The sequence below is a fragment of the Anolis carolinensis genome, unplaced genomic scaffold, assembly GCF_035594765.1.
Source record: "Anolis carolinensis isolate JA03-04 unplaced genomic scaffold, rAnoCar3.1.pri scaffold_8, whole genome shotgun sequence".
NCBI classification, from domain to species: domain Eukaryota; kingdom Metazoa; phylum Chordata; class Lepidosauria; order Squamata; family Dactyloidae; genus Anolis; species Anolis carolinensis.
In genome coordinates, this window is record NW_026943819.1 from 29739839 (window position 1) to 29764151 (window position 24313).

Here is a 24313-nt window from a genome sequence, read left to right on the forward strand (position 1 = left end):
TAACTATCAGTAAGCTATATACTAGACATCTCCAATGGAAACTCCAAGATTAGTTGGAGCAAGAAAGCATACTAGCAGAGGAGCAAGCTGGATCTAGGGCAATGACAGGCAACCTTTTGCACTTGGTGTGTCAAAATTCACCAAAAAACCTAGCATGACTTGGGTGGTGTGTCACTTTGAGAAAAAAACCATATTTTCACAATATATATAGTTTAAATAACAAAAATATGTAATTATAATATATAACTGTATTTAATAAATCAAAAATCATCAACAATCTATGGCACCTCTTGCAATTTCCATGCTGATTTCTCTCTATTGTAGTTTCAATGTAGTCATGAATAATGAATAATATAATAGTATAATAGTAATAATATACTACAATAATAGAATGATATGTAATGTGATAATTCCCATGGAGTAAACAACAAAACCACTGGACCAAATCACACCAAATTTGGCCACAAAAGACATTAATCATCCAATCAATCTGCATGCGGCAGCGTGTCAGCAAAAATGGCTAGGCGTGTCAGTGTTGACACGCGTGTCATAGGTTGGCCATCACTGATCTAGGGTCTCGTGTTGCAACATATTGTGGAAAAATACTCTTCCCAAAGTATAAACTCACTAAATGCTGCTTTCATTGACTTAAAAGCAGCCTTCGATTCCATCCTGTGAAACTCTGGGGAAAATTGCAGAGTGCTACAATCGATCACCGCCTATTATATCTAATAGGCCAACTTCACAAAAAGACCACACTCAAAGGAAGATACAACCCACAGGGCCACCTCACTGAGGCTATTGAAACAGGCAAGAGGGTCTGGCCCCGTGGCTGTTTAACTTGTATATAAACTCCATGGTGGACCAGCATCAAAACATGAAAGGAGGGAAGGGAGAGAGAAAAAAGGAGGAAAGGAAGGGGAAAAAAGGAAGAGAAAGTAGTCTGTATCTACTTCTTTCTTTCTCTGAAAGTGCCTACAACACTCTGTCCCACTGAAAACGGATTAAAGAACATTGCAAGGTTCAAAAAGTATTCCTGACATGAGCAGCCCCTCAGTGCCCTTCGCTGGGGCTTCTGTTCATGAATAATCCCTTCCCTGGGCTCCCAGTGGGAATTATTATATTTACATGTACATAACAGAAGTCCAATGCAGCCCAGGCCCCCCTCTCAACACATAAGAAACACCGTTTGCAGAAAAACGTTTATTTCACTCCAAAAACCGTAGCAAGGGACACTAGTAAGAACGTACCCTACTGAACTGGGACCAAAGCGGTGGGAGACGGAGACAGGAAGGAACAAGACTCGAGCGCTCCCTCTCCCCCATTTCAGGGTGTCAAGGTCCAGCTCTGGCCCAATCCAAGCAGAAACAGGAGGGGCCCCAATCCTTTCTTCCTGACCCTCTGAGCCCCAAGGAGCGCAAGAGCTACTGGGTGAACCAGACAGCATCAGGAGGAGAACAAAATAGTAAGACTCTGCAACGGTCTCCTATTGATTCTTAAATGGTGAGGGTGGCCTAGTCACTGGTGCGGAGAGTTGTTCCTCTTCTCTTAAAGAGATATGCGACCCCTGCAAAGACAAGGATGTCCACAAATGCACTGTGCCCTATGCTACCCTCCCAAACGTTGCACAAATGTTGCACTTTGTCCCATTTGGAAGCACAGTCACACAAAGCCTGCAGGAGAGGGGCACTCGGGGTCATCTCAGCCATCGGGCGACAGTGCAAAGGGAGAAGAGAGGCCTCTACACGCCCAAGAGAGAAGCCTCCTCCTTCCGTTGTCCTGCTTTCCCTGGATTTCAGCTTCCTGAGCCCGGGTCCAGGCCTGAAAAGGGCAGCCAGGGGCGAGTGGTGGGCTTTGCAAAGGGGGCAAGTGTGGCTCAGCCAAGGGCAGTCTGTCTTGGCCCTCCATCTCAGTCCAGTGCTCTAGGAAGTCCGGAAGAATGACGACGCGTGCCATAGTAGCCAGAGATGGAGGGGCTGTGTACCGCCTGAGGACCTAAACCAACTTCTTGGCCTCGAAGAAGCTCTTGAGGTGCCTCATCTGCCAGATGCCCGTCAGGATGAGGATGACCGTCTGGGCGATGGACCACCACAGCACCCGCTGGTTGGTGCTCTCGCTGGTCATGCGGAAACGCTCCTCCCGGTACTGCAAAGCAGATGTGGACAAAATATTAAAAATTAACTAGGTATTTTTAATTACAAAAATGTGAGTCAAGCACTGAAAGGGTTAAATGGATGCCATGACTCAGCAAAAGCAGCAGTTCAATATAAGCATCTGAAAACTTGGATGTTCACAGGTGCCTTCTCAGAACTGATAGTTGATTGTCCATGTGCTTTACCTAGGCCTTGGCCATCCCATGCACTCTATTACCTTTAGTGGTTCTCATCCCTAATCACCAAAGAATATGCATTTTCAGATTTCCATTCTCCTTAAAATGGCCCATGGCCTTTGGTGCTTGACCACGGATTGGAACTACTGTCTATTTTTTAAGTTATTTTAACTTTTGTAAGATGTGTTATTATATTGTGATTTTATTGTATTACTGTTTTTATTGATATAATACTGCTTTGGGCTTGTCCCAGTGTAAGCCGCCCCGAGTCCTTTGGGAGATGGAGCAGGGTATAAATAAAGTTTTATTATTATTTTTATTATTAAGTATTATTATTATTAGAAGCAGGTGTGCCTGTAGCTTAGTAGGCCTCATTGTGATAGAAGCCTCAGTATGAGTTGGCCTTAGTGTGAGAAGCTTTGGTGAGAGAAGTCCCAGGTTGAAGACCTCATGTGTGAAGCTCCAGTGTGAAGACTGCTGTGTGTAAAGCTACTATGTGAAGCTCCTGCCTAAGTTTGTTGTGAGAGGAGGCTCTGTGAGAGCAAAGCTAGAAGCTGTTCATCTGCATGAGAAAGAAGCCCAATGTAGAAGCAAAGAAGGAAGTATAAAGTATTTTATTTGTATTGTGGAAACCTTGTTTTTTGTAAATAGTGCCACCATATTATTTTGCTACAAAGAAAAGCCTCCAAAGGAAGAGATGACATTGGTCTGTGTTTTTGTTCTTTTTATCACTTTTGGCTACTGGTGTTGGGTCACGCTGCTGCTAATAAGTTACTCTGCTGTATGTTTATGGGGAGGGTCTTTTGTTAATAAGCCCACTCGCCCAACAAGGTGAACTCTGTCATCAAGGGAACAGCAGACCAGCCCTCTCCACAGGCCACCAATCAGACCCCAAATAGCCAGACCCAGCTCCTGCCTGGGCCTAGGAACTGTGTAGTTCACAGGGCCCTGGTTTTTCCCTGCTGCTTCACTTTCGGGGCCTCTCCCGACTCACCCTTTGGTAGTTCTGCTCCTTCTGGATCTGCTCCACTTGGTCCAGGAGCTGCCTGGCCCTCAGCTGCAGCTCCGTCAACTTGTCCTTAGCCGCAATCTCCGGGTAGTTGTTGGCGTGCTCCCCGACCTGCAGATCTAGGTGGACGCGCTGCGGAGGCACAAGGAGAAAGAGCAGAAAAAGAAAGAAGAGAATAGGAGGAAGACAAAAAGGAGGAGAAGAGGAAGGAGAAGGAAGAGGTGAAAGGAGGAAGAGGAGAAAGAAGGAGAAGAGGGAGGAAAATGGGAAGAAAGAGAAGGAGGGGGAGAAGGGGGAGAAGGAAGAAGTAGGAGAAGCAGAAGAAAAGAGGAAGAAGGAGAAAGAGAAGAGGAAGGAGAGGAAGGAGAAGAGTAGAAGAGGAAGATGAGGAGGAAGGAGGAAAAGTGGAAGGCGAAAAAGAGGAAGAGAAGAGGAAGGAGAAGAAGTGTCAGGGAAAATTACCCAAAAATAGCAGAGCATTCAAAAATATAAACAGGTTACTAATAATAGCATTTAGCATTTAGCTCACAGCGAGCATAGTGTGAAGTGCCAGGTGGCTGTAAATAATCTCGAGCTTAGGAAGCAAAAATGCAGAGTCCAATCTTAAAAACCACGAAAGGTTTATTTACAACAAGAGGAAAAGGAATGAGAATATGAAACCTGCCTTGAATCAACCAGACCCCCATGCCCCTGCCCTCGCTTTCCGCAGCCCCTCACTCACCAGAGTGCCGCCTGCGAAGAGGGCCAGCCGCGTGGAGTTGGAGTGGAGGCAGAGCTGGTGCTCCCCAGGCGTGTGGGAGGTGAAGGTGAAGCGCCCCTCCGAGCCATACTGCCGCGAGAGGACCACCTGCAACAAAGGGGGAGGATGGAGGGGGAGCTGTTGGACTTTGGCCCCAGGAGCCCCTCTCTTGCCCTCCTTTCCTTATAATCATTATTATTAATATTACTAATATTTTGGTATTACAGTTTATGTCTGTGTCCCTAAATGTTTTTATTGTTGTTGTTATTACTATTATTATTATCATCATCATTATTATATTACAATTTATGTCTGTGTCCCAAATTATTATTATTATTATTATTATTATTATTATTATTATTATAGCAGCATACGTCTGTACCCCACATTTTTATTGTTATAATCATTATTATTATTATTATTATTAATATTTTGGTATTACAGTTTATGTCTGTGTCCCTAAATATTTTTAATTATTATTATATTACAGTTTATGTTTGTGTCCCCAAGTATTATTATTCTTATTATATTATAGCGTACGTCTGTGTCACAAATTATTATTATTATAATCATTATTATTAATATTACTATTATTTTGGTATTACAGTTTATGTCTGTGTCCCTAAATGTTTTTATTGTTGTTGTTGTTATTATCATTATTATACTACAGTTTATGTTTGTGTCCCTAAATGTTTTTATTGTTGTTGTTATGATTAACATTATTATTATATTAGTTTATGTCTGTGTCCCCAAGTATTATTATATTATCGTTTATGTCTGTGTTCCAAAATATTATTATATTATAGCGTATGTCTGTGTCCCAAATTATTATTATTATTATCATTATTATTACTAATATTATTATTATTTTGGTATTACAGTATATGTCTGTGTCCCCAAGTATTATTATTATGATATTATAGTTTATGTCTGTGTCCCAAAATATTATTATTATATTATGGCGTATGTCTGTGTTCCAAATTATTATTATTATAATCATTATTACTGTATTATTATTATTATTTTGGTATTACAGCTTATGTCTGTGTCCCTAAATGTTTTTATTGTTATTATTATTATATTACAGTTGATGTCTGTGTCCCTAAGTATTATTATTATGATATTATAGCATATGTCTGTGTCCCAAATTATTATTATTATTATTATTATTAATAATAATAATAATAATAATAATAATATTTTGGTATTACAGTTTATGTCTGTGTCCCAAAATATTATTATTATATTATAGCGTATGTCTGTGTTCCAAATTATTATTATTATAATCATTATTACTGTATTATTATTATTATTTTGGTATTACAGCTTATGTCTGTGTCCCTAAATGTTTTTATTGTTATTATTATTATATTACAGTTGATGTCTGTGTCCTTAAGTATTATTATTATGATATTATAGTGTATGTCTGTGTCCCAAATTATTATAATTATAATCATTATTATTATTAATAATAATATTATTTTGGTATTACAGTTTATGTCTGTGTCCCTAAGTAGTAGTAGTACTATGGCCCGCCCCTTCCGCTTCCGGCTGACCTTCCCATCCGGGTCCTTGACCTCCACGAACATGCCCAAGCCGGGCGTCGAGGGCAGGAAGGCCTCGGCCTGCTTGTCCCATAGCTGCGTCCGGTAGTTGCCTAAAGAAGAGAGAAGAACGTTGGCCCCGCCCCCTCGCACTTGCCCCGCCCCCTCAGTCTTGGCCCCGCCCCTCTCCCTCCTGCGCATGCGTACCAATGACCATGGTCTCGTCCGGTATCTCCTCGATGAAGCACCGCTTCTCGGTCTCGCCGATGTGGAAGTAGAGCCCCAGCACCCCGCGGCCTGGCGGAAGCAGCAACACCAGCACCGCCGCCCGGAGCACCCGCCAGGCCGCACAGGCCTCGCCGCAGCCCGCCATGGACGACGCCGCCTCCTTCGCCTCAGCCGCCGCGCATGCGCAGCCGGGGAGCTGTGGGGGAAAAAAAAACCAATCAGGGCAGCTCCGCGCATGCGTGGTTGGCTGCGCGGCCGCCCCGCCCACCGGAAGAGCGCCTCACGAAGGGGAGGGGGACCGCCAAGCCTCCGCTATTAAGCTAGAGCAGACTGTGTGCCTGTCCCTTTAAGAGACTGTCGCTTTAAGCTTGTGGAATGATGCCCAGGGTGGCAGAACGAACCCTTGCCTTTTGGAAGCAAGTGTCAGTGCTGCAATTAGCCACATAAATATCCATGAAGCTGCAAAGTCAATCAGGGAGGGTCTCTGCATGGAGGTAGCCTGGCCTCTGTTGCCTGGAGGCACCCCCTGTCTGGGAGCTGTTCACTGGCCACTGATTGCTTGCTGTCTTGAGTTATTATTTCCATTCCTGTGAATGTTGTAATTGGCAAGCTTGAATAGCCTTGAGTAGCCTATTCAAGCTGGCTAACTGCAACATCCACACTTGTCTCCCACCCTGAATATTGTTTCACCGGGATCTATACACTCCACTTGATTCACTACCTCTATGTAGATACCCTCACTGATTGACTTTGCAAGCTTAATGTGCTACACATGCTATTCAATCTGGCTAATTGCAACATCCACACTTGCTTCAAACAGAAAGGATTCCTTCTCCCACCCTGGACATCATTCCGCAGACCCTTGTATGTTTAAAAAAGCAAGTGTGGATGTCGAAATTGGCGGCTTGATTAGCATTTAGTGGCCTTGCTGCTGCAGAGTCAATCAGCTAGGGTCTTTGCCTAAAGGTGGCCTGGCTGTTGTTGCCTGGAGGCACCCTGAGCTATAGCAGAGCCCTTGAACCAACCTGGACATGGAATATTCTTGGAGAACACAGAAATGCTGGACCACTCTCACAACTACCATGTCAGACTATGCTCCCTCCCTCCTATCCTCCCGTAGGAAGGTTAAAACTTGGTTATGGGGCCAGGCTTTCGAATAAGAATCAGCAGCGCCAATTATTATTATGTACTCCAGAACTCAATTGACAGACCCAGTCTTTTGAACTTGAACACGCCCATTTGTATTTTAGAATGTTTTTATGAATGTTGATGTAAGTTAATAATTTTTAATCTGATTTATAGTGTATTGTATAATCTTTATATGTGTGTTTATTGTAAGCCACCCTGAGTCCCCTCTCGGGTGAGAAGGGTGGGATATAAATGTTGTAATAAATAAATAAATAAATAAATAAACTGCTGAACTGCGGAGTTCAAAGGTTCGAATTTGAGGAGAGGAGTGAGCACCCGCTGTTAGCCCCAGCTCCTGCCAACCTAGCAGTTCGAAAACATGCCAATGTGAGTAGATCAATGGGTACGGCTCTGGCGGGAAGGTAACGGCGTTCCATGCATTCATGCCAGTGGCCACATGACCTTGGAGGTGTCTGTGGACATGCCAATGTGAGTAGATCAATAGGTACGGCTCTGGCGGGAAGGTAACGGCGTTCCATGCAGTCATGCCAGTGGCCACATGACCTTGGAGGTGTCTGTGGACATGCCAATGTGAGTAGATCAATAGGTACCGCTCCGGTGGGAAGGTAACAGTGTTCCATGCAGTCATGCCAGTGGCCACATGACCTTGGAGGTGTCTGTGGACATGCCAATGTGAGTAGATCAATAGGTACGGCTCTGGCGGGAAGGTAACGGCGTTCCATGCAGTCATGCCAGTGGCCACATGACCTTGGAGGTGTCTACGGACATGCCAATGTGAGTAGATCAATAGGTACGGCTCTGGCGGGAAGGTAACGGCGTTCCATGCAGTCATGCCAGTGGCCACATGACCTTGGAGGTGTCTGTGGACATGCCAATGTGAGTAGATCAATAGGTACGGCTCTGGCGGGAAGGTAACGGCGTTCCATGCAGTCATGCCAGTGGCCACATGACCTTGGAGGTGTCTGTGGACATGCCAATGTGAGTAGATCAATAGGTACCGCTCCGGTGGGAAGGTAACAGTGTTCCATGCAGTCATGCCAGTGGCCACATGACCTTGGAGGTGTCTACGGACATGCCAATGTGAGTAGATCAATAGGTACGGCTCTGGCGGGAAGGTAACGGCGTTCCATGCAGTCATGCCAGTGGCCACATGACCTTGGAGGTGTCTACGGACATGCCAATGTGAGTAGATCAATAGGTACCGCTCCGGTGGGAAGGTAACAGTGTTCCATGCAGTCATGCCAGTGGCCACATGACCTTGGAGGTGTCTGTGGACATGCCAATGTGAGTAGATCAATAGGTACGGCTCTGGCGGGAAGGTAACGGCGTTCCATGCAGTCATGCCAGTGGCCACATGACCTTGGAGGTGTCTACGGACATGCCAATGTGAGTAGATCAATAGGTACGGCTCCGGCGGGAAGGTAACGGCGTTCCATGCAGTCATGCCAGTGGCCACATGACCTTGGAGGTGTCTGTGGACATGCCAATGTGAGTAGATCAATAGGTACGGCTCTGGCGGGAAGGTAACGGCGTTCCATGCAGTCATGCCAGTGGCCACATGACCTTGGAGGTGTCTGTGGACATGCCAATGTGAGTAGATCAATAGGTACCGCTCCGGTGGGAAGGTAACAGTGTTCCATGCAGTCATGCCAGTGGCCACATGACCTTGGAGGTGTCTACGGACATGCCAATGTGAGTAGATCAATAGGTACGGCTCTGGCGGGAAGGTAACGGCGTTCCATGCAGTCATGCCAGTGGCCACATGACCTTGGAGGTGTCTACGGACATGCCAATGTGAGTAGATCAATAGGTACGGCTCTGGCGGGAAGGTAACGGCGTTCCATGCAGTCATGCCAGTGGCCACATGACCTTGGAGGTGTCTGTGGACATGCCAATGTGAGTAGATCAATAGGTACGGCTCTGGCGGGAAGGTAACGGCGTTCCATGCAGTCATGCCAGTGGCCACATGACCTTGGAGGTGTCTGTGGACATGCCAATGTGAGTAGATCAATAGGTACGGCTCTGGCGGGAAGGTAACGGCGTTCCATGCAGTCATGCCAGTGGCCACATGACCTTGGAGGTGTCTACGGACATGCCAATGTGAGTAGATCAATAGGTACGGCTCCGGCGGGAAGGTAACGGCGTTCCATGCAGTCATGCCAGTGGCCACATGACCTTGGAGGTGTCTACAGACATGCCAATGTGAGTAGATCAATAGGTACGGCTCCGGCAGGAAGGTAATGGCGCTCCATGCAGTCATGCCAGTGGCCACATGACCTTGGAGGTGTCTACAGACATGCCAATGTGAGTAGATCAATAGGTACGGCTCCGGCGGGAAGGTAACGGCGTTCCATGCAGTCATGCCAATGGCCACATGACCTTGGAGGTGTCTACGGACATGCCAATGTGAGTAGATCAATAGGTACGGCTCCGGCGGGAAGGTAACGGCGTTCCATGCAGTCATGCCAATGGCCACATGACCTTGGAGGTGTCTACGGACATGCCAATGTGAGTAGATCAATAGGTACGGCTCCGGCGGGAAGGTAACGGCGTTCCATGCAGTCATGCCAATGGCCACATGACCTTGGAGGTGTCTACGGACATGCCAATGTGAGTAGATCAATAGGTACGGCTCCGGTGGGAAGGTAACGGCGTTCCATGCATTCATGCCAGTGGCCACATGACCTTGGAGGTGTCTACGGACATGCCAATGTGAGTAGATCAATAGGTACGGCTCCGGCGGGAAGGTAATGGCGCTCCATGCAGTCATGCCAGTGGCCACATGACTTTGGAGGTGTCTACGGACAACGCCGGCTCTTCGGCTTAGAAATGGAGATGAGCACCAACCCCCAGAATTGGACACGACTGGACTTAACATCAGGGGAAAACCTTGTATTGTATTGTTTGCATAATGTAATTTTACTGTGTTTTATTCATTGTAATATGTTTTAATTGTTGTACTTGTTTACTGTTTTGGGGCCGTTGTCCCGGGTTAGCCGTCCCGAGTCCCTGCGGGGAGATGGTGGCGGGGTAGAAAAATAAAGTTACTCACTTACTTACTTACTTGGAGGAAGAGGAAGCTGCACCGGGGGACTGGGTCTCCCGCTGCCAGCGTTGCGTGGCCTCCTCCTTTCGCAAGGGCTTCCTCTCTTCACTGACGCAAGGACCGTGTGTGCACTTCTCCTCGCCAAGTGAGGTCCACTGGCAACACAATCCACAGCTCTGGGACCGGACCATGGAGGACTGCACTGCAACACAGCCACAACATGTGCCAGGTACAGCATCACCCCCAAAGCCTCCTTCACAGCTGCTTCCTTCTCTGTCTTACCTCTCTGTCTGCTTCACCTGAGGCTGTGCTTTGGTGCCTGCCTGTTGCAAAAGCGGTTGAGTCCCCTCGGCCTTTTGTCCGTGGAGAATGGGCTTTATAGTGGTTGTTTAGGGGCCCTTCTTGGCAGGTGAGAGCACCTCAGGTTAGCTTCACCTTGCTAAAGATACCAGGCTGCACACAGGACGTAGTCTTTTATAGTTTACTAGCTGTGCCCGGCCACGCGTTGCTGTGGCGAAGTGTGGTGGTATGGGAAATAAAGTATTGAGGAATTGGTGGTAGTTAAGGTAAAGAGTCCCCTGGGCTGAGTGGGTTGCTAGGAGACCAAGTGAGCGGAGCTTAGCCTTCTAACTGGGAGCAATTGGATAAAAATAATTATTCCTCTCTCTCTCTAATTAGGACTTTATTTTTCTTTTCTTTTTGTTGTATCAACCTAGAGGCATGGATGATGGGTTGTGTTGTCAAATTTCGAGGTTGGGGGGCCTGTAGTTTTGTTGTTTTGTGGGTCGCCGTGATGCCATCACTCTTTTATATATATAGACTAGCTGTGCCCGGCCACGCGTTGCTGTGGCGAAGTATGGTGGTATGGGAAATAAAGTATTGAGGAATTGGTGGTAGTTAAGGTAAAGAGTCCCCTGGGCTGAGTGGGTTGCTAGGAGACCAAGTGAGCGGAGCTTTGCCTTCTAACTGGCAGCAATTGGATAAAAACAATTATTCATCTCCCTCTAATTAGGACTTTAGTTTTCTTTTCTTTTTGCTGTATCAACCTAGAGGCATGGATGAGGGGTTATGATGTCAATTTTCGAGGTTGTGGGGTGTTTACTTTTGTTGTTTTGTCCGCTGCCGTGATGCCATCACTCTTTTATATATATAGACTAGCTGTGCCCGGCCACGTGTTGCTGTGGCGAAGTCTGGTGGTCTGGGAAATAAAGTACAGTAGAGTCTCACTTATCCAACATAAATGGGCCGGCAGAATGTTGGCTAAGCGAATACGTTGGAGAACAAGGAGAGATTAAGAGAAAGCCTATTAAACATCAAATTAGGTTATGATTTTACAAATTACAGTAGAGTCTCACTTATCCAACACTCGCTTATCCAACGTTCTGGATTATCCAACGCATTTTTGTAGTCAATGTTTTCAATACATCATGATATTTTGGTGCTAAATTCATAAATACAGTAATTACTACATAGTATTACTGCCTATTGAACTACTTTTTCTGCCAAGTTTGTTGTATAACATGATGTTTTGGTGCTTAATTTGTAAAATAATAACCTAATTTGATGTTTAATAGGCTTCTCCTTAATATCTCCTTATTATCCAACATATTCGCTTATCCAACGTTCTGCCGGCCCGTTTATGTTGGATAAGTGAGACTCTACTGTAAGTACCAAAACATCATGTTAGACAACAAATTTGACAGAAAAAGTAGTTCAATAGGCAGTAATGCTACAAAGTAATTACTGTATTTACGAATTTAGCACCAAAATATCACAATGTATTGAAAACATTGACTACAAAAATGCGTTGGATAATCCAGAACGTTGGATAAGCGAGTGTTGGATAAGTGAGACTCTACTGTATTGAGGAATTGGTGGTAGTTAAGGTCAAGGGTAAATTTATTATTTATTTATTACAATATTTATATCCCGACCTTCTCACCCAACGGGGACTCAGGGCGGCTTACATTAAAACGCATACATAAAAATTATACAGTGCAATATAAACCAGTTAAAAAATTATTATTAACTTACATCAGTATTCATAAAACACATTATAAAATACAGGTAGGCGCGTTCAGTTTAAAAAACTGGGTCTGTCGATTGAGTTCCAGCGTTAATTAATGCTGCCAATTATTATTCAAAAACCTGGCCACATAACCAAGTTTTAACCTTCCTACAGAAGGATAGGAGGGAGGAAAGTTTTACCTGACATTAAGTCCATTCTAAATGGGTTATATAGCTGTGTGGAAGGGCCTTGAGTCTACACTGCCATATAATCCAGTTCAAATCTGATAATCTGTATTTTATAGGCAGTGTGGAAGAGCCCTAAGTGAGGCCTAACTCTGCCTGTCCCCTGGGCTGAGTGGGTTGCTAGGAGACCAAGTGGGCGGAGCTTAGCCTTCTAACTGGCAGCAATGGGATTAAAAACGATTATTCCTCTCCCTCTAATTAGGACTTTATTTTTCTTTTCTTTTTGTTGTATGAACGTAGAGGCATGGATGAGGGGTTGTGCTGCCAAGTTTAGTGTTTCTGGGATGTGTAGTTTTGTTGTTTTGTCCTGGGCCGAAATTTCATTACCCTTTTATATATAGATATAGATAGATTAGGAAAGCCAAAGTCCCAGAAACGAGAATACATCCAGGCAACGAGGTAATACAGGAACGCAGGCTTGATACAGGAAAGCAGACTTGGTTCTTGATTCAAGCAAGGAAATTGCTTTGACAAAGATCTCCCTCTCAGCAGACTGTTTGAATAGCATAACATGAAGGCATTTCTTTGCCCTTTCACCTCCCTCTTATTTGCTATTCGGAGGCTTCTACGCAACCCCCGAAATTCCAGCCGACTAGCACGATTGAGCTCAGCGGCCTCATAATAATAATAATAATAATAATAATTTTAAAAAATTATTTATACCCCGCCACCATCTCCCCGTGGGGACTCGGGGCGGCTCACAACGTTACAAAAGGAACAGCGCAAATACATTAAACAATACACACAGTTTAAAACACAAGAAGATGATAAAACAGAAGTTAAAACAAAGGTTTATACAACAGTAATAATATCAAACAACCACCAATGCAATTCAGTCAACTTCAAAGGTGGTGGTGGGGGGGGGACTATAGCAGCAATCTATATATATAAATGAGTGATGGCATCACGGCGACCCACAAAACAACAAAACTATAGGCCCCCCAACCTCAAAATTTGACAACACAACCCATCATCCATGCCTCTAGGTTGATACAACAAAAAGAAAAGAAAAATAAAGTCCTAATTAGAGGGAGAGGAATAATTGCTTTTATCCAATTGCTGCCAGTTTAGAGGGCTAATCTCTGCCCACTTGGTCTCCTAGCAACCAACTCAGCCAAGGGACAGCCAGGGTCCAGTTAGGGAACAGGCAGATTTAGGCCTCACTTAGGCTTCTTCCACAGATTATCAGATTTTAACTGGATTATATGGCAGTGTAGACTCAAGGCCCTTCCACTCAGCTATATGACCCATTTATAATCTTATATTATCTGCTTTGCACTGGATTATCTTGACTCCACACTGCCATATAATCCACTTCAGTGTGCATTTTATACAGCTGTGAAGAAGGGGCCTCATATAATCCAGTTCTAAGCAGATAATATAAGATTCTCAATATACAATATACAATTCCTCAATACTTTATTTCCCATACCACCAGACTTCGCCACAGCAACGCGTGGCCGGGCACAGCTAGTATAAGATAAAATCATTAGATTAAAATAACCTGATGAAAGGAACCTAATAACATTCAGAATAGAATTACAGTAGAGCCTCACTTATCCAACATAAACGGGCTGGCAGAATGTTGGATAAGCGAATATGTTGGATAATAAGGAGAGATTAAGAAAAAGCCTATTAAACATCAAAATAGGTTATGATTTTACAAATTAAGCACCAAAACATTATGTTATACAACAAATTTGACAGAAAAAGTAGTTCATTACACATTAATCCAGAACGTTGGATAAGTGAGTGTTGGATAAGTGAGACTCTACTGTATAATGAGGCTGGTCATCCAATAATGAAGGCCGCTGAGCTCATTAGTGTTATCAGAGCTACTCTCCTTTTCTGCTTCTCGCGCCTGAAAACCATCATCAGAAACAACATCATTTCTTCCCATGGGAAAAACTCCCTGCTCGTCATCTCCCACATTAGGAACACTCTGCACCTGAATCCCATAATTCCCATCTCGAAACGCATCCTGAATCTGAATCCCATCCTTATGCACTTGCATCCCAGAATCCTCATCAGAGTCACACAAAGGCTGAGTCACAACACCTTTCGTCATGTTGCAGCAATGGGAAGTTACGCTGACGTTTCAGGGAAGTTTAATTTCGGCACCCGGGGTTGCAACACCCATTGCAACACCATGGAAAACGCGGGGCCCGGTGTCATGGGTGACGCTGGCGGGCGACCGCAGGGTCCGGAGGAGCCATTTCCCAGGGATGAGGGGCTCTCACGGACCCCCCCGGGGTGGCCTCCTCCTCCTCCTCTTCTTCCTTTCCATTCTCTTTTCAGGAGAGCAGAGAGCCGTGGCCCAGGTGCCTGTCTTCAGGTCCCGGTAAGTACAGATGCAAGAAGCCTTGCCCCGAACATCTGGAATGCCCTGGTCCTTTCCTAGCGTTTGGCCCACATCTGTGGCAGGCATCCTCCGAGGTTGTGAAGTCTATTGGAAACTAGGAAAGTGGGATGTGTTGTCGAAGGCTTTCATGGCCGGGATCACAGGGTTGTTGTGTGTCTTTCGGGCTGTGTGGCCATGTTCCAGAAGCATTCTCTCCTGACGTTTCGCCCACATCTATGGCAGGCATCCTCCGAGGTTGTGAAGTCTATTGGAAACTAGGAAAGTGGGATGTGTTGTCGAAGGCTTTCATGGCCGGGATCACAGGGTTGTTGTGTGTCTTTCGGGCTGTGTGGCCATGTTCCAGAAGCATTCTCTCCTGACGTTTCGCCCACATCTATGGCAGGCATCCTCCGAGGTTGTGAAGTCTATTGGAAACTAGGAAAGTGGGATGTGTTGTCGAAGGCTTTCATGGCCGGGATCACAGGGTTGTTGTGTGTCTTTCGGGCTGTGTGGCCATGTTCCAGAAGCATTCTCTCCTGACGTTTCGCCCACATCTATGGCAGGCATCCTCCGAGGTTGTGAAGTCTATTGGAAACTAGGAAAGTGGGATGTGTTGTCGAAGGCTTTCATGGCCGGGATCACAGGGTTGTTGTGTGTCTTTCGGGCTGTGTGGCCATGTTCCAGAAGCATTCTCTCCTGACGTTTCGCCCACATCTATGGCAGGCATCCTCCGAGGTTGTGAAGTCTATTGGAAACTAGGAAAGTGGGATGTGTTGTCGAAGGCTTTCATGGCCGGGATCATAGGGTTGTTGTGTGTCTTTCGGGCTGTGTGGCCATGTTCCAGAAGCATTCTCTCCTGACGTTTCGCCCACATCTATGGCAGGCATCCTCCGAGGTTGTGAAGTCTATTGGAAACTAGGAAAGTGGGATGTGTTGTCGAAGGCTTTCATGGCCGGGATCATAGGGTTGTTGTGTGTCTTTCGGGCTGTGTGGCCATGTTCCAGAAGCATTCTCTCCTGACGTTTCGCCCACATCTATGGCAGGCATCCTCCGAGGTTGTGAAGTCTATTGGAAACTAGGAAAGTGGGATGTGTTGTCGAAGGCTTTCATGGCCAGGATCACAGGGTTGTTGTATGTCTTTCGGGCTGTGTGGCCATGTTCCAGAAGCATTCTCTCCTGACGTTTCGCCCACATCTATGGCAGGCATCCTCCGAGGTTGTGAAGTCTATTGGAAACTAGGAAAGTGGGATGTGTTGTCGAAGGCTTTCATGGCCAGGATCACAGGGTTGTTGTATGTCTTTCGGGCTGTGTGGCCATGTTCCAGAAGCATTCTCTCCTGACGTTTCGCCCACATCTATGGCAGGCATCCCCTCAGGCCCCTTCCTTTCCGCTTAAGCGGCCGAGGGGGGAAAGGAAAGGGCCTGAGAGGATGCCTGCCATAGATGTGGGCGAAACGTCAGGAGAGAATGCTTCTGGAACATGGCCACACAGCCCGAAAGACATACAACAACCCTAGGAAAGTGGGGTTTATATATACAGTAGAGTCTCACTTATCCAACGTTCTGGATTATCCAAGGCATTTTTGTAGTCAATGTTTGCAATACATCGTGATATTTTGGTGCTAAATTCGTAAATACAGTAATTACTACGTAGCATTACTGTGTATTGAACTACTTTTTCAGTCAAATTTGTTGCATAACATGATGTTTTGGTGCTTAATTTCTAAAATTATAACCTAATTTGATGTTTAATAGGCTTTTCCTTAATCTCTCCTTATTATCCAACATATTCGCTTATCCAATGTTCTGCCGGCCCGTTTATGTTGGATAAGTGAGACTCTACTGCAGGGGTCCCCAAACTAAGGCCCGGGGGCCGGATGCGGCCCTCCGAGGTCATTTACCTGGCCCCCGCCCTCCGTTTTATAATATAATATATTGTATATACATATAATATTGATAATAATATTATAATGTAACACAATATAACACTAATAATAATACCATATAATAATATTAATTATATATTCTATATTACATATAATATTACTAATAATATTACAGTATAGTGGTATAGTTCAATATAGTAATATATAATGCTAATATTGTGCTATGCTAATAATATAATATATTGTATATACATATAATATTGATAATAATATTATAATGTAACACAATATAACACTAATAATAATACCATATAATAATATTAATTATATATTCTATATTACATATAATATTACTAATAATATTACAGTATAGTGGTATAGTTCAATATAGTAATATATAATGCTAATATTGTGCTATGCTAATAATATAATATATTGTATATACATATAATATTGATAATAATATTATAATGTAACACAATATAACACTAATAATAATACCATATAATAATATTAATTATATATTCTATATTACATATAATATTACTAATAATATTACAGTATAGTGGTATAGTTCAATATAGTAATATATAATGCTAATATTGTGCTATGCTAATAATATAATATATTGTATATACATATAATATTGATAATAATATTATAATGTAACACAATATAACACTAATAATAATACCATATAATAATATTAATTATATATTCTATATTACATATAATATTACTCATAATATTACAGTATAGTGGTATAGTTCAATATAGTAATATATAATGCTAATATTGTGCTATGCTAATAATATAATATATTGTATATACATATAATATTGATAATAATATTATAATGTAACACAATATAACACTAATAATAATACCATATAATAATATTAATTATATATTCTATATTACATATAATATTACTAATAATATTACAGTATAGTGGTATAGTTCAATATAGTAATATATAATGCTAATATTGTGCTATGCTAATAATATAATATATTGTATGCAAATATAATTTGTAAGCCACTCTGAGTCCCCTTTGGGGTGAGAAGGGTGTGATACAAATGTAGTAAATAAATGCAATAAATAAATAATAAATAAATACATTTTAGACTTAGGCTCGGCCAAAGTCTGAAATGACTTGAAGGCACACAACATCAACAACAACAACAACAACAGTCCTAATTAACTTGACTATCTCATTGGCCAGAAGCAGGACCACACTTTCCATTGAAATCCTGATAAATGTATGTTGGGTTAAAATTGTTTTTATTTTAAAATATTGTATTGTTCTTTTATTGTTCTTGTTGTTGTTGTTGTTGTTGTTTTTGCACTACAAATAAGACATGTGCACTGTGCATCGGAATTTGTTTTTGTTTTTGTTTTTTTCAAATGATAATCCGGCCCCTCAACAGTCTGAAGGATTGTGGACCGGCCCTCGGATTAAAAAGTTTGGGGACCCCTGCTCTACTGTATGTGGATAGATAGATGGTGATGATGATGATGATGATGATGATTGCCGTTGCAGGATCTGGGACGTCAACCAGAAATCCCTTTACCTGCAGGACAACCAGTTGGTGGCCGGATACCTGCAAGACCCTAACTCTGCAATGGAAGGTGAGTGGCCACTCAGAGCTCTGCTTTCTCTTGAGGAGGAGTGGGAACACAATATGATCATAGGAAATGGAGGGCGTGAGTGAGTGTCATTTGGACTGTATTTACTGTATGTTAACTTTATATCCATGCAAAAATATATATATAATAGTTTTAATGTTTGTATTTGCTCTGTTTTAAATTGTCATTGGATTATGTGGTTGTTATCCACCTTGAGTGCCCCACGGGGAGAAAGGCAGGGTATACATAATTATTATTATTATTATTATTATTATTATTATTATTATTATTATTATTAATTTTATTATGACACAGCAAACAAGATAAACATGCTGGATTTCGTATCACAAAATCACAAGTTGAACACTTCCCAAGTGTCTAGGACTGTGTGATGTATTATTATTATTATTATTATTATTATTATTATTATTATTATTATTATTTTATTATGACACAGCAAACAAGGTAGACATGCTGGATTTCGTATCACAAAATCACAAGTCAAACACTTCCCAAGTGTCTAGGACTGTGTGATGTATTATTATTATTATTATTATTATTATTATTATGACACAGCAAACAAGATAGATATGCTGGATTTCGTATCACAAAATCACAAGTCGAACACTTCCCAAGTGTCTAGGACTGTGTGATATATTATTATTATTATTATTATTATTATTATTATTATTATTATGACACAGCAAACAAGATAGACATGCTGGATTTCGTATCACAAAATCACAAGTCAAACACTTCCCAAGTGTCTAGGACTGTGTGATGTATTATTATTATTATTATTATTATTATTATTATTATTATTATTATTTTATTATGACACAGCAAACAAGGTAGACATGCTGGATTTCATATCACAAAATCACAAGTCGAACACTTCCCAAGTGTCTAGGACTGAGTGATGTATTATTATTATTATTATTATTATTATTATTATTATGACACAGCAAACAAAATAGATATGCTGGATTTCGTATCACAAAATCACAAGTCGAACACTTCCCAAGTGTCTAGGACTGTGTGATGTATTATTATTATTATTATTATTATTATTATTATTATTATTATTATTATTATTATTTTATTATGACACAGCAAACAAGGTAGACATGCTGGATTTCATATCACAAAATCACAAGTCGAACACTTCCCAAGTGTCTAGGACTGAGTGATGTATTATTATTATTATTATTATTATTATTATTATTATGACACAGCAAACAAGATAGACATACTGGATTTCGTATCACAAAATCACAAGTCGAACACTTCCCAAGTGTAGGGCTGTGTGATGTATTATTATTATTATTATTATTATTATTATTATTATTATTATTATTATGACACAGCAAACAAGGTAGACATGCTGGATTTCGTATCACAAAATCCCAAGTCAAACACTTCCCAAGTGTCTAGGACTGTGTGATGTATTATTATTATTATAATTATTATTATTATTATTATTATTATTATTATTTTATTATGACACAGCAAACAAGATAGGCAGGGGGTTGGTCTAGATGGCCCGCATGGGCTCTTCCAACTCTCTTATTCTATAAATATCAGTAATAATAACAGAATACTCCTGAGATGTTGATGCCCCCTCTCTCTGTGTCTCTCTGCTTGCCTCTTCTTCCTTCAACCCACAGAGAAGTTCTACTGGGTCCACAACCTGGCCTTTGACCACCAGAGATCCCCGGTCATCTTGAGCATCCAGGGCGGGAGGAAGTGCCTGGCCTCCACCCCGGGGACCAAGCCTGCCCTGCAGCTGGAGGTGAGCCGAGCGGAGAGCACCATGTGGGAAGGGAAAGCCTGGAAGGGCTTCCCCGCCAGGTGTTTTCTCACCTGCAACCAGTCCAGCCAGTCCTCGGCCATTGCAGCCGTCTCTGGGAGGAGCTCTGTGAAGACAGTACAGGCAGTCCCCAAGTTACAAACAAGATCGGTCCTGTAGCTTTGCTCTTAAGTTGAATTGGTATGTTTGTTGGAACAGGTGCTTTTTAAAACGTAACTCCAGCCAAAAACATACATTTTAATTAATATATGTTTCATATGTTTTATATCTACAGTAGAGTCTCACTTATCCAACATAAACGGGCCAGCAGAATGTTGGATAAGCGAATATGTTGGATAATAAGGAGGGATTAAGGCAGGGGTCCCCAAACTAAGGCCCGGGGGCCGGATGCGGCCCTCCAAGGTCATTGACCTGGCCCCCGCCCTCAGTTTTATAATATAATATTTTCATATCAGTTTTAATAATATAATATATTGTATATACATATAATATTGATAATAATATCATGTTATACAATATAATACTAATAGTAATACCATATAATAATATTAATTATATGTTGTATATTACATATTATATAATGGTATAGTGGTATAGTTCAATATAGTAATATATAATGCTAATATTGTGCTATGCTAATAATATAATATATTGTATGTACATATGATATTGATAATAATATTATGTTATACAATATAATACTAATAGTAATACCATATAATAATATTAATTATATGTTATATATTACATATAATATTAAAGTATAGTGGTATAGTTCAATATAGTAATATATAATCCTAATATTGTGTTATGCTAATAATATAATATATTGTATATACATATAATATTGATAATAATATCATGTTATACAATATAATACTAATAGTAATACCATATAATAATATTAATTATATGTTATATATTACATATTACAGTATAGTGGTATAGTTCAATATGATGATATATAATGCTAATATTGTGCTATGCTAATAATATATTGTATGTACATACAGCTGCTCTGAGTCCCCTTCGGGGTGAGAAGGGTGGGATATAAATGTAGTAAATAAATGTAGTAAATGAATAAATAAATAATTTTAGACTTAGGCTCACCCAAAGTCTGATATGACTTGAAGGCACACAACAACAACAACAACAACAACAATCCTAATTAACTTGACTATCTCATTGGCTAGAAGCAGGCCCACACTTCCCATTGAAATCCTGATAGGGTTATGTTGGTTAAAATTGTTTTCATTTTTAAATATTGTATTGTTCTTTCGTTGTTGTTGTTGTTGTTGTTGTTTTGCATTACAAATAAGACATTTACAGTGTGCATAGGAATTTGTTGGATTTTTTTTTCAAATGATAATTCGGCCCTTCAACAGTCCAAAGGATTGTGGACCGGCCCTCTGCTTAAAAAGTTTGGGGAGCCCTGGATTAAGGAAAAGCCTATTAAACATCAAATTAGGTTATGATTTTACAAATTAAGCACCAAAACCTCATGTTAGACAACAAACTTGACAGAAAAGGTAGTTCAATACTCAGTAATGCTATGTAGTAATTACTGTATTTATGAATTTAGCACCAAAATATCACGATATATTGAAAACTTTGACTACAAAAATGCGTTGGATAATCCAGAACGTTGGATAAGCGAGTGTTGGATAAGTGAGACTCTACTGTAATTATAATTAATATATTATAATGATAATAAATAAATAATAATAATAATGAAATAGGTGTCACAGATCTTCACAACGGAGCAACCATTTATTTATTTATTTGCAGTACAGTAGAGTCTCACTTATCCAACGTTCTGGATTATCCAAGGCATTTTTGTACTCAATGTTTTCAATACATCGTGATATTTTGGTGCTAAATTCGTAAATACAGTAATTGCAACATAACATTACTGCGTATTGGACTACTTTTTCTGTCAATTTTTTTGTCTAACATGATGTTTTGGTGCTCAATTTGTAAAATCATAACCTAATTTGACATTTAATAGGCTTTTCCTTAATGCTTCCTTAATACCCAACATATTAACTTATCCAACGTTCCGCCGGCCCGTTTATGTTGGATAAGTGAGACTCTGCTGTATTTATATTCTGCCCTTCTCAGCCCGAAGGGGACTCAGGGCAGATCGCAATACATAGATCCATGGCAAACATTCAATGCCATTAGTCATACGACATATAGACAGACACAGAGGAAATTGAACATTTTCCAGCTTCGGGCTTCATGGGAGTATGCCTGATTCTGGCCACAGGGGGAGCTGCCGCTGCACCGTACACTTGTGACACCAAGTCCTTAATGGAGTACTTCCTCATTCTTTTCTGAACGCTGCTGGCAGTTTTTAGGGTGTCGTAAATTAGTTAAATTAGCCTCCCCGCATAAAGTGGTACCTAGAATTTTCTACTCAGCAGATGCAACTGTTCCTTCCGAGGGGAAGATTCCTTTCCCTTCTTGTTGCCTCACCCCATTATTAACTAGGAGTCATTTTTGCAAGTCGAATGTTTGTAACTCGGAATGGTGTGTGTGTTCATTGGATCAAGGCAAAGGTGTGATGAGCGGCATGCCAGAGTCTGGGATACGGCCTTTGGGGCCCCTCTCTGACCCCCCGCTCTGCCTTTCCTTCTCAGAGTGTCAACATCACGGACCTGCCCAAGTGCGGTCACCGCTGCCGCCGGGACTCCACCCGCTTCACCTTCTTCCTCTCCAACCGAGATGGGATCTCGCGCTTCGAGTCGGCCGCCCACCCAGGCTGGTTCCTCTGCACTTCGGCCAGGAGCGGTGAACCCCTGGCCCTCACCCGGGAACCCGGCCCCGACCACGTGGTGGACTTCTACTTCCAGCCGTGCTGAAGCCCATTGTCCACTTGCCTCGTTTCCAACAGACCTCCATGCAGATACCCTCACTGATTGACTTTGCAGCTGCAAGACTATTCAGTGCTAATCAAGCTGGCCAATTGCAACATTCACACATGCCTCAGCCAGACAAGAGTTCTTTCTCCCACCCTGGACATCATTCTATAGATATATATGCAGCCCACTTGCCTCGTTTCCAACAGAACCCTATGCAGATGCCATCACTGATTGACTTTGCAGCTGCAAGACTATTCAGTGCTAATCAAGCTGGCCAGTTGCAACATTCACACATGCCTCAGCCAAACAAGAGTTCTTTCTTCCACCCTGGACATCATTCTATAGATATATATGCAGCCCACTTGCCTCGTTTCCAACAGACCTCTATGCAGATACCCTCACTGATTGACTTTGCAGCTGCAAGACTATTCAGTGCTAATCAAGCTGGCCAGTTGCAACATTCACACATGCCTCAGCCAGACAAGAGTTCTTTCTCCCACCCTGGACATCATTCTATAGATATATATGCAGCCCACTTGCCTCGTTTCCAACAGAACCCTATGCAGATGCCATCACTGATTGACTTTGCAGCTGCAAGACTATTCAGTGCTAATCAAGCTGGCCAGTTGCAACATTCACACATGCCTCAGCCAGGCAAGAGTTCTTTCTCCCACCCTGGACATCATTCTATAGATATATATGCAGCCCACTTGCCTCGTTTCCAACAGAACCCTATGCAGATGCCATCACTGATTGACTTTGCAGCTGCAAGACTATTCAGTGCTAATCAAGCTGGCCAGTTGCAACATTCACACATGCCTCAGCCAAACAAGAGTTCTTTCTCCCACCCTGGACATCATTCTATAGATATATATGCAGCCCACTTGCCTCGTTTCCAACAGAACCCTATGCAGATGCCATCACTGATTGACTTTGCAGCTGCAAGACTATTCAGTGCTAATCAAGCTGGCCAGTTGCAACATTCACACATGCCTCAGCCAAACAAGAGTTCTTTCTTCCACCCTGGACATCATTCTATAGATATATATGCAGCCCACTTGCCTCGTTTCCAACAGACCTCTATGCAGATACCCTCACTGATTGACTTTGCAGCTGCAAGACTATTCAGTGCTAATCAAGCTGGCCAATTGCAACATTCACACATGCCTCAGCCAGACAAGAGTTCTTTCTCCCACCCTGGACATCATTCTATAGATATATATGCAGCCCACTTGCCTCGTTTCCAACAGAACCCTATGCAGATGCCATCACTGATTGACTTTGCAGCTGCAAGACTATTCAGTGCTAATCAAGCTGGCCAGTTGCAACATTCACACATGCCTCAGCCAGGCAAGAGTTCTTTCTCCCACCCTGGACATCATTCTATAGATATATATGCAGCCCACTTGCCTCGTTTCCAACAGAACCCTATGCAGATGCCATCACTGATTGACTTTGCAGCTGCAAGACTATTCAGTGCTAATCAA

General features: G+C 42.2%; 2 protein-coding genes across 3 annotated transcripts; one reads left to right on the forward strand and one right to left on the reverse strand.

Annotated features, from left to right (window-relative positions):
• Positions 1-1188: 1188 nt before the first annotated feature.
• Positions 1189-6061, reverse strand: tmed4 (transmembrane p24 trafficking protein 4). The gene is made up of 5 exons (XM_062960985.1): positions 5829-6061; positions 5634-5734; positions 4060-4185; positions 3324-3470; positions 1189-2145 (listed from the first exon to the last, which is right to left on the reverse strand). Exons 1-5 carry the CDS (start codon positions 5992-5994, stop codon positions 1996-1998), a joined length of 690 nt encoding a protein of 229 aa, XP_062817055.1. The 5' UTR covers positions 5995-6061; the 3' UTR covers positions 1189-1995.
• Positions 6062-9222: 3161 nt separating this feature from the next.
• LOC134293448 (interleukin-1 receptor antagonist protein-like) lies at positions 9223-22828 on the forward strand. Of its 2 annotated transcripts, XM_062960987.1 has the most exons (5): positions 9223-10273; positions 14596-14638; positions 18067-18155; positions 19820-19944; positions 22605-22828. In XM_062960987.1, exons 1-5 carry the CDS (start codon positions 10234-10236, stop codon positions 22824-22826), a joined length of 519 nt encoding a protein of 172 aa, XP_062817057.1. In that variant the 5' UTR covers positions 9223-10233; the 3' UTR covers positions 22827-22828. The 2 variants fall into 2 exon arrangements, with proteins under 2 accessions (XP_062817057.1, XP_062817056.1); XM_062960986.1 differs by having other exon boundaries at positions 10190-14638.
• Positions 22829-24313: the final 1485 nt, after the last annotated feature.

Excerpts from the sequence above, each read along its gene's own strand:
- tmed4 (XM_062960985.1), bottom strand. The coding sequence starts at position 5,994 with ATGGCGGGCTGCGGCGAGGCCTGTGCGGCCTGGCGGGTGCTCCGGGCG. Across the intron at positions 5,735-5,828 it reads GGACGAGACCATGGTCATTG|GCAACTACCGGACGCAGCTA; the intron begins GTACGCATGCGC and ends TCTCTTCTTTAG. Across the intron at positions 2,146-3,323 it reads AGGAGCAGAACTACCAAAGG|TACCGGGAGGAGCGTTTCCG; the intron begins GTGAGTCGGGAG and ends TCTGCTTTGCAG.
- LOC134293448 (XM_062960986.1), top strand. The coding sequence starts at position 14,364 with ATGTTGCAGCAATGGGAAGTTACGCTGACGTTTCAGGGAAGTTTAATT. Across the intron at positions 14,639-18,066 it reads GTGCCTGTCTTCAGGTCCCG|GATCTGGGACGTCAACCAGA; the intron begins GTAAGTACAGAT and ends TTGCCGTTGCAG. Across the intron at positions 19,945-22,604 it reads AGCCTGCCCTGCAGCTGGAG|AGTGTCAACATCACGGACCT; the intron begins GTGAGCCGAGCG and ends TTTCCTTCTCAG.